The sequence below is a fragment of the Sorex araneus genome, chromosome 3 (genome assembly GCF_027595985.1).
Source record: "Sorex araneus isolate mSorAra2 chromosome 3, mSorAra2.pri, whole genome shotgun sequence".
Classification (NCBI taxonomy): domain Eukaryota; kingdom Metazoa; phylum Chordata; class Mammalia; order Eulipotyphla; family Soricidae; genus Sorex; species Sorex araneus.
Window position 1 is genome coordinate 95,066,424 of NC_073304.1, and position 10,396 is coordinate 95,076,819.

General features: G+C 42.5%; 1 protein-coding gene across 1 annotated transcript in view; it reads left to right on the top strand.

The window, feature by feature from the left end:
* The window catches only part of USP8 (ubiquitin specific peptidase 8), a 55,058-nt gene extending 44,727 nt beyond the window's left edge, over positions 1-10,331 (top strand). Inside the window, exons 15-20 of the mRNA XM_004611774.2 lie at positions 2,220-2,432; positions 3,017-3,227; positions 4,032-4,268; positions 5,271-5,413; positions 9,241-9,373; positions 9,495-10,331. Of these exons, the coding sequence (XP_004611831.2) occupies positions 2,220-2,432; positions 3,017-3,227; positions 4,032-4,268; positions 5,271-5,413; positions 9,241-9,373; positions 9,495-9,680 (1,123 nt within the window). The 3' untranslated portion in view covers positions 9,681-10,331. The remainder of the gene's footprint in view (positions 1-2,219; positions 2,433-3,016; positions 3,228-4,031; positions 4,269-5,270; positions 5,414-9,240; positions 9,374-9,494) is intronic.
* Positions 10,332-10,396: the final 65 nt, after the last annotated feature.

A 10,396-nucleotide genomic window follows, 5' to 3' on the forward strand; every position in this document is an offset into this window, starting at 1 on the left:
TCAGTCCCTGATACCACCCGAGCAGAGACCCAGGAGCTGAGCCTCCCTCCTGCCCCCGCCCCCCTCCTCCCCGAATTGCATATACTTTGGTGTATTTTAAGGTCATAGATTACCTCAAAGTTTTCAGAAACTTCCTGTGGTCCTTTAGAGGAACATAGTTTCTAGGATTTTTTTTTTATCTTGTAGCAGATCTCAAAATCATGTTACCAAAAAAATCTCAGCCAGTTACATAGAAGCAGGCTTACACAAGCATAATAGTGTGTGTCTGCTTCTAGTTCTTATTCTGTTTCCTTTGCCCTCAGTGGATTTCCCAGTAGTCTTCTGTTCCCAAGTAATGATCAGTTGCAGCATTTCAGTGTCTGAGAAGCCTGGACTGGGGTGTGACTCGGGTAGAACAAGCAAACACTGGGCTTGATCCATAGTAACACACGTTTGCCCAAAAGCATCTCATTTAAATGTATTTTTGTGTGTAGTCCTTTAGGAAATGTAATGTTTATAGTAAAAAAAGGTTATAAGGAGGTAATTTATAAGTCTGCTTTCCACTTTTTTGACTGTTGTTGTGGGGCGGGGAGGGGAAGTGGTATTTGGCCACACTCAGTTGTGCTCAGGAGCCATATATGGTACTCAGGATCCAACCATACTTGGTGTCATGTAAGATAAAAACCTCATGGCCCCGACCTGCCCCCTCTAATCTTTACCTTTTCAGAGTTAGGAGGAGATATACATGGAAATATAAAATACAGTGTCTCAATTGCTAAGAAATTTCAGCTATGTTTATATTTTCATTTACCTCTTTTGTAGCATGCCCCCCCTCCCCAAATCAGAATTTTTGTTTTCTTCTGAAACTTATTATTATAGGTGGGAAATGAGTTGGAGATTTATGCGGTCAAACTAGTTTCTTATTTTGAGACTCAGTATTTTAAAATGGTGAGATTTTGGGGCTGGAGCGATAGCACAGCGGGTAGGGCGTTTGCCTTGCACGCGGCCGACCCGGGTTCTAATCCCAGCATCCCATATGGTCCCCTGAGCACCGCCAGGGGTAATTCCTGAGTGCAGAGCCAGGAGTAACCCCTGTGCATCGCCAGGTGTGACCCAAAAAGCAAAAAAAAAAATAATAATAAAATGGTGAGATTTCATTGTCCATAGAAATAGCTCAAGAGGACAACCACACCTTTGCCTGTGGGAGGCCCGGGTCAGTCCTGGCACTGCAAGGGCCCCATGAGCACCACCAGGAGCAGCCCTCCACACAGAGCCAGGAACAGCCTCTCCTCACGCCTCTCCCCACAAAGAGAAGTGAAACTTATTTTCTCCTTTGATCATTATTCTCGCCACTTCGTTAATTTGATAGTTAAGGGTTTATTTATTTATTTATTTAGCTTTTTGAGTCTCACCCAGCAATGCACAGGGGTTACTCCTGGCTCTGCACTCAGGAATTACCCATGGTGGTGCAAGGCAAACACCCTACCCGCTGTGCTATCACTTCAGCCCCAATTTGATAGTATATTTTTAAATATACTGGACAGAAAAAGATCATAAATACATCCATCTGTGTGTATCTAAAGAAGTTCATTGGGATAGTTTAGTCTGTTCTCAGTATCCCAATTAAGATGAGAGAATGCTTAGGATTAATAGTAAACCACCCATCAGTTAAGGTTTTTCCTTAATTCTCTTTAACAGTTCTAGAAATCACACTTGTAAAATAAATTCAGTAGCAAAAGTCTTGACTACATGCTCTAGTTCGTTCCATCTTTCTGTGATGACTAAAAAGTCATTCTGTGCTCCCCATTCTATTTTAAATTGTGGCTTATGAATGATTTTATTGAAACAGCCCTGGTCAGAAGCTGCCATATTTGTCACTGTAGCTCTAGACTTGGGTTATATGACCTTTGCCTCCCTAGTTAATATCCTTCTTTTTTTTTTTTTTTTGTTCTGTGTTCAGGATCCTGATATACCTGCAGATGGATTCTATGAACATTTGTTAATTTACTAGGCTTCCTTGGCACCACCACCTGTGTGGTTGGTCTTATGTAAAGAGATTAAAGATATTTCTCACCAGTACTACCCTGATACTACGTGTATGATAGACCCAGTACCTATGGACTGTTGATAAGATTATGATACGCTGAGGTACAGGGCTAGAGTCTGCTGTCATTTATTCTATACCTTTAATTTCAGGTATTCTGCATTTTAAGCCATCTTCTGTGTGTTCTCTTCTTCAGGCCAACATGTCACCCTAAAGCAGAGATTACAAGGCTTTGGAGTAATCAAATTCGAAATCTCAGCCCCGTTTTTGGAGGACCTGGACCAGCTCTTACTGGGCTTCGTAACTTAGGAAATACTTGTTACATGAACTCAATACTACAGTGCCTGTGTAATGCTCCATGTTTGGCTGATTATTTCAATCGAAACTATTACCAGGAAGATATTAACAGGTAAGGGAATATCATATTTTGCACACATTAGTATTAAAAGAGTGAACCAAGGCTGGAGCGATAGCACAGCGGGTTGGGTGTTTGCTTTGCACACGGCTCACCCGGGTTCGATTCCCAGCATCCCATATGGCCCCCTGAGCACTGCCAAGAGTTAGTTCCTGAGTGAAGAGCCAGGAGTATCACCCCTGTGTATCGCCGGGTGTGACCCCCCAAAAAAAACTAACAAAAAACCAAAAAACAAATAAAAGAGTGAGCCAGCCACACATATCACTCAGCTTCAGAGAGTACAAATTAGAGAAAATGTTTTTAATCTTCAAAGGGACGAGAAAAGTCTCCTCTGGCTGATGAAGGGCAGATGGGACAGGTTTAGGGCAGCAGCCTGTTAGTAAGTCAGTGGGACAGGTCAGGACTACCAGCCTCAAAAGGAACAAGGTTCGCAGAGTAGGGTTCTGGTGAGGATTTGGTAATAAACCTGTGAATGGATGTGTGTAGGGTCATAATTTGGGGCTTATTTAATGTTGACATCAAGAAAATACTATACTTTGCCTTGAAAATTTTTTAATGCTTCAATTTTATTTGCCAAGGTCTAATCTGTTGGGGCATAAAGGTGAAGTGGCAGAAGAATTTGGCATAATCATGAAAGCCTTGTGGGCAGGACAGTACAGGTATATCAGCCCAAAGGACTTCAAAATAACCATTGGGAAGATCAATGACCAATTTGCAGGATACAGCCAACAGGATTCACAAGAACTGCTGCTGTTCCTGATGGATGGTCTCCATGAAGATCTGAACAAAGTAAGCGGTTTGATTCTTCTTTTCTACGTTGACAGACTTTAGCAATGTAATAATTGTGTATGTAGCACTTTTAGTTACTAGTTAACTCAAATCTGTTGACTCTGAGAGTTGTATTTATGTTGACAAGTTGTATTGTGAGAAATTCCTAAGTGTTAAGTAGTTGAAAATACTATTTGTGATCTACATGTAGGTAATAGTAAAATTATAGATATGATTTATCATGAAAGATTATTTACAAACAACCTGAGCTTAGTTTAGTGTGTGATAATTATTCCATATAAATTATTCCTTTCTCTTTGTAATGACCATAACTAGCATCCATCTGTATGGTCAGGCTTCTCAGGCAATTATGTGTGCATGAGACTAGGATGAAAGAGTAATTTATAGTTGTAGCTCACCTCCCACCTGTATATAGGATATGTTCTCGTTTCAAAATGAGATTTTTATTTGGAGATGCTCAGGTGGTGCTTGGGGGACCATCTGCAATGTTGGGGATTAAACCAGGGTTGGCTGCAGCCAGACAAGCACCTAACTTCATACTATCTCTCTGGCCTTTGGCTAGAAGTTTTTTGTAAGACTAGGGATTGAACTTAAATCTCAGACATGCAAGGCCTACAACTTGACCATTAGTTACATCCCCCACACACACAAAAAAAAATCTGTAGCACATAATGGGATCAGAACCTACCTTTAAGAACCAGAAGTATCCTGATCTGCAAAGTACATTTATTTTTTCAGTTGTCTGCTTAAATGCTGGTATTGCGTTACTATATATATATTATTGTAGTTTAATCTTATTTCCAGGCTGATAATCGGAAGAGACATAAAGAAGAAAATAACGATCATCTCGATGACTTGAAAGCTGCAGAGCACGCCTGGCAGAAGCACAAGCAGCTCAATGAGTCTATTATTGTGACACTTTTTCAGGGTCAGTTCAAATCCACAGTCCAGTGCCTCACCTGTCACAAAAAGTCTCGGACATTTGAGGCCTTCATGTATCTATCTCTGCCACTAGCATCCACAAGTAAATGCACATTACAGGTAAGTTTGAGCTTTGGGAAGTGAAGTTTTTGGTGTATCAAACCTTGTTTGGTGTATAAAAAAACTGCTTACATATACAGAGACGTGTACTTTGTTTGGGAACTTTTGAATTTCTGCCCCATAGACATTTTATAGGCAAAAATTCTGTTTTAGATAGGTCTCATTGTCAAAAAAAAAAGAAAAAAAATTGGCCTAAAAAAAAAAAAAAACGAAACCAAAATCCTTTCCCCTTAGATATGCCGTCAGAGGGCAGGGAGCATGAGGCCATGCAGCACCACAGCCTGAGAAGGGATACTGAAGGATGAAAAGGCGGGGACTGTTCAAAGGGCAGGATTGTGTGTTTGCATGCTGGAGCCATAGGTTCAGCCCTGGCGCATGCTCATAGCTTACCCTTCCCCCCCTAAAAAAAAAGGATGGGCCGGAGAGATAGTATTATCTCAAGGGGTGGGGCGCTTGCCTTGCACCCAGCCACCGGGGTTCAGTAGCCAGTATCCCATATGGTTGCCCAGTCACTGCCAGGTATGGCCCCAAAATAAAAAAAAAAAAGAGAGAGAGAAAGAAGTTGGGAAACAGTATGTTATTTTTGTGTCAGGGTGGGAGAGTCACTCCCAGTGTGCTCAGCAGACAATACAATAACTGCCTGAGGATTGGACGACCCAGGGCTCCAGCCACTTGCGCCATCACTCCAACCTGCATTTTAACAAGAACTTGCTCTGGGTGGGAATGTCAAGTAGCCTGTTTCCCACACAGTAACGCTGAGATTGGAGTGGCTGGTAGATTCCTTCAGTCGTGTCTTTTTCTATTCCAGGTAGACTAGGTCAGGTTCCTGTGTGTTCTCAGGACTCCTCTGCTCCCACAGGGGTCCTCTCCACGTCCTTGGCCCCTCTTTGCCTGCCGTCCCCACTGGGCATAGGCTGGGTGTGCATAGCCCGTGTTTGCTGTGTTTGAGTCGTAGCTGAACGCATGGATTGATGAGTGTCTACTGCTTGTGCCTTCCTTCAGGATTGCCTTAGGTTATTTTCCAAAGAAGAGAAACTCACAGACAACAACAGGTTTTACTGCAGTCACTGCAGAGCTCGGCGGGACTCTCTCAAGAAGATAGAAATCTGGAAGTTACCACTTGTGCTTTTAGTGCATCTGAAACGGTAAAGGGGTCAGACTTAAGAGTCTACAAACTGTTTAATGATTTCCTGGAAGAAATGCTGTGTCCTTTATTCATTGTTGTCTTAAATTTCTAAGGACATGTAAGAGAAGATGATCTGGTTGGAGCAGCTATAGGCAGAATGATGAGGCTGTTGGTTCACTTTGTATTTACACCACCAGCGTGAGCAAGACACTATTTCATGCAGTTCTGTCTTAAAATCAGTGTAAATTAGTATATTTCAAATATATAAGGAATGGTATTAAGAATTTTATTAACAGCAGATAAATTCTTCATAGTTTTATTTTTATTTTGATAAAATGTTACTGGGGGTCGAGAGGTAGTATTTGGTTTAAGGAGCCTGACACCTGAGCACAGCAGGGTATTATCCAGAAAACAAATGAAAAGAAAAAAAATGTTAAAGGGCTGGGGACTTGCCACAAGTGGTCGAGCCTCTGCTTGACACTGAGAGCTCAATCCCTGGTTCTTCCATCACCAGGTGTGGCTCCTACAGAAAATCAAGCAGGGGCTCAGAGAGGACCACAAAGGGCTGGGTGCATTCTCTGTTCTGGAAGCACGGGATGTAAGGGATAGCTACAGAGCACTGCCACGTGTAGCCCAAGCAAAAATGTTTATGGTTAGCAATGGGATTTTTGTTTTGTTTTATTTTATTATTTTATTGAGTCACCATGAGATACAGTTACAAAGCTTTCATGCTTGAGTTTCAGTCATACAGTGATCGAACACCCATCCCTCTACCAGTGCACATTTTCCACCACCAATTTCCCCAGTATCTCCCCTTGTACTTTTATTATGTTTTTAATGTAGGAGTAACTATTTATTCAGCCATTGATTAAGCTGATTGAATTGGGCATGAACTCCACATTATATTTTATTCAAAATGTTAATTTTTTAAATTATGTTTTTAATCTCTGTGAGATAGAGATACAGAGCTTTCCTATTTGAGTTTCAGTCATACAATGACTGATCACCCAACCCCAGAATCCGCCCTGCCTCTGTGGCAGACAGTCTACCCCATACTCTCTCTATTGTATTTCTTGTTATGACTAGCATAAAATATTGCGTGGCCACCAGGGTTTTCTAGGGGGCAGGTGGAAGGACGACATCTGCCCCCGTCTGAGGCACCTCAATTAAGTCTTCATCCAGAAGCATATGCGGTTCGGAGATTCTTTTGTGTGTCTCTGGACCATGGCTGTTAAGGAGCTTAAGTACCAGCTGGAGGCAGTTTGTGAGCGTGATCTCCAGGGTCCCATGGGGATGGCGATGAGAGGGGTCAGCTCATCCCCTGTTCCTTTTGGAGACCTGGAGTTTGCTGTCAGTGAACCCACATACCTGCACTTCTCATTGGGTTCTGGAAGTTGGCAGCCACCGGGGCTTTCAGGGGGCAGGTGGAGGGACAACATCTACCTCCGTCTAAGGCACCCCAGTGAAGTCGGCCTGGCTTAAAGTCCAGGGGCACCTCTGCAACGAGCTGCCCAGTTTGGAGATTCTTTTGTGTCTCTGGATCGTGCCCCTTGTTCATCTTTTCCAGAGAAATAAACTATTGGCATATGCCCTGCGCCACTGGCCCTAACCGGTTTTTAACCTCTTTCGAGATGTATGGGTCTCTGAAACAAGGCCAGTAAATGAGCTTGTATAGCTGAGCAGGAGGTGGTTTGTGGGTGTGGCTCCCACATACCTTACTTTTGGCTGTTTGATTTCTTGGTAAATTTTGCCCCAAGTTGTTGGGGCACAGAGGCAGTTTTGGGGTAGCAGGAAGGCTGAAGGCACCATCAGGCTGCTGATGCACTCGCCCCACAGGTATAGGCTGACCTGCCGGCGGCACCATACCCCTGGAATTTTGCTTTAATAATGAAAAAATATAGCTGTCTTGGGGCTGATACAGTGGGTAGGGTGGGTAGGGTGCTTGTCTTGCACATATCTGAACCAAGTTCAGCCCCCAGCATTCTATAGGATCTCCTGAGCACACCAGAGCACTCAATCCTGAGTACATAGCCAAAATTAATTCCTGAGCACTGCCAGGTATGACCTGGAAAAAAAATCTAGCTTTTGTGAGGCTAAAGTACAGGGGATAGGGCTCTTGGCTTGCTTTGCATGCAGCTAGCTGATTTCGACCCCGTGTCCCATATGGTTCCCCCAGACATGGCAGGAGTGAGCACTGCTAGGTTTGGCCTGAAAAAGAAAGCCAAGCAAATAAAGTAGCACTGTAATAGGATAATGCAAGAGTTGTAAAATATGTCCCAAGTCTTTGCATTTATGTAGTGTACCTGTAGAATTGTAAGTCAATTTTTTAGACTTTTTAAGTAAAAAAAATTCTTTTTGTGATCTGTAATTTTAGAAGTCATGTTCAAATTTTTTTCAAAAATCAGCTAAGAGGGCTGGAGCGATAGCACAGCGGGTAGGGCGTTTGCCTTGCACGCGGCCGACCCAGGTTTGATTCCCAGCATCCCATATGGTCCCCTGAGCACCACCAGGGGTAATTCCTGAGTGCAGAGCCAGGAGTAACCCCTGTGCATTGCCGGGTGTGACCCAAAAAGCAAAAAAAAAAAAAAAAAAAATAACTAAGAATTGTAGAGGTATAAATATGCTGATTTATGATTATTTCTTTCACGATTTTGCCTGTTATTCTTGGAGAATGGGTGGAGCGATAGCACAGCGGGTAGGGAGGGCATTTGCCTTGCACGTGGTCGACCGGATTCGATACCTTTGTCCCTCTTGAAGAGCCTGGTAAGCTACCGAGAGTATCTCACCCACATGGCAGAGCCTGGCAAGCTACCGTGGCATAATCGATATGTCAAAAACAGTAACAGCAAGTTTCACAATGGAGACATGACGGGTGCCCGCTCGAGCAAATCAATGAACAATGGGATGACAGTGCTATGATAGTGCTACATTTTTGGAGAATATCTAAAATGGGTGCTTTTTTTTTTTTGGAGGGCCAGGAATCAAAAACTCGGGTTTTTAAAAGTTCTAGAATAACGATAGGATGCCTTTTTGCTTTATGGGTCACACCCAGCGACACTCAGAAATTACTCCTGGCGGCGATCAGGGGACCATATGGGATGCTGGGAATCGAACCCAGGTCTGCTGCGTGCAAGGCAAACGCCCTACCTAACTGTACTATCGCTCCAGTCCCCGGATGCCACTATTTCTGATCACAGGTCTACATGCCATAATGCCATGCACTCATTGACTCTGGATGTTTCCACTTCATTGGAGAGCAGCTCTCTGTCTCCTCGTCTGTTGGGATAATGCATGGGTGGGATTCCCTGCCTGTCAGGTGACATAGGAGTGGCCTCACTGCGGCATGCTAGGTCGGACATTGGGCCCAGCCATTTACTGTGTCTGTCTCGTTTCCGCATTTATAAAGCTGAAGAGGAAGTATTAGGGTATATTTGAGACAGATTGTGTTATCCTGGTGGAAGAGATAGTGTACGGAGTAAGGCTCTTGCATTGAACCCCAGTTTAAGTCCCTGGCATCCAGGAGGTGTGACTCCTAAATAGTGAATGAACTAGGGTTTAAATCATACTATTAAACATTAAATATCATTAAATGTATTTAATAAATAATAAAACAGTTTTTTATTTAATATATTAAAATAAGATATTGTTCCATTATAGTCTATCACTATAATCTATTTACGTGGCTTTTTGGGTCACACCCGGCGATGCTTGGATTACTCCTGGAAGTGCTCAGGGGACCATATGGGATGCTGGGAATCGAACCTGGATCGGCTGCGTGCAAGGCACATGCCCTACCCGCTGTGCTATCACTCCAGCCCCACTATAATCTCTTGTTTTTCTCTACAGTTTTTCCTATGATGGCAGATGGAAGCAAAAATTACAGACATATGTGGACTTCCCATTAGAAAATCTTGATTTGTCTCAGTATGTTATTGGTCCAAAAAACAACTTGAAGAAATATAATTTGTTTTCTGTTTCGGTAAGTATCTCCTTGAGCCCAAATGTGTTCAGAGCTAACAACAACAAAAAGCTGATAATTATTCTGAAATTGATGTCTTGACTGTGACTCCATTAAAAGGCTTTTCTGTCTCTTCCGACAGAATCACTATGGCGGGCTGGATGGGGGCCATTACACCGCCTACTGTAAGAACGCAGCCAGACAGCGCTGGTTTAAGTTTGATGATCATGAAGTTTCCGATATCTCCATTTCTTCTGTGAAATCTTCAGCAGCTTATATCCTCTTTTATACTTCAGTGGGACCACGAGCAGCTGATGTAGCCACATAACTCAAAAGCAGGTTAGCAGCTAGTTAACCTTTGAGAGGCTGGCAACACAACTCTTGACATGCATATAGAGATACTGGCCAGCTCGGGCTGGTCTTGCAGAGCAGCGGTATGACGGTGCGAGCTGTGTTACGTCGCCATATATTCTAGGTCAGTGGTATAAGAAGCAGCTGACATAACATTTAACAAGTATTGCAGTAAGCACTCCTTGCAGGTACCATTTATTTAAAAAGAACTTTTGTAGTCTGCTCCAAAGTCAAAAATAATTAACTAGCTAAGCATTATACTGGTCTAAAAACCATTGATATCCTTTCTTTTCCTTTTCACTGTATGGCCTTTTCACTTTCTAAATCCCAGCTTGACCTATGAATAATACTCTAGAATGATGTAAAGCAGATAGGAATGTATGTGTATATATTTATTGCACAATTGCACATCAAATCGATGTATATACTCTAATACATGGTCCTTTTGTGAAGCCTAGAACTCAGATAATTGCTGTTTGTTTTATTCCCTTCTTCTTGGCCTATTCTGAGTAACTGCAGTGCTTTCTTAGGGAAATGACAGGGCAAAGCTGTTTTTCTGTTAGCTTTGGGCTGTATTTGTGCACTAAATCTTTATTCTAAAAAAATAAAATGTAAAACTTTTCTTTAATTTTTTAAAATAAGAATTCTCATTTATACCTACATTAAAATCTTAATGAGAAAAATAATTTAAAA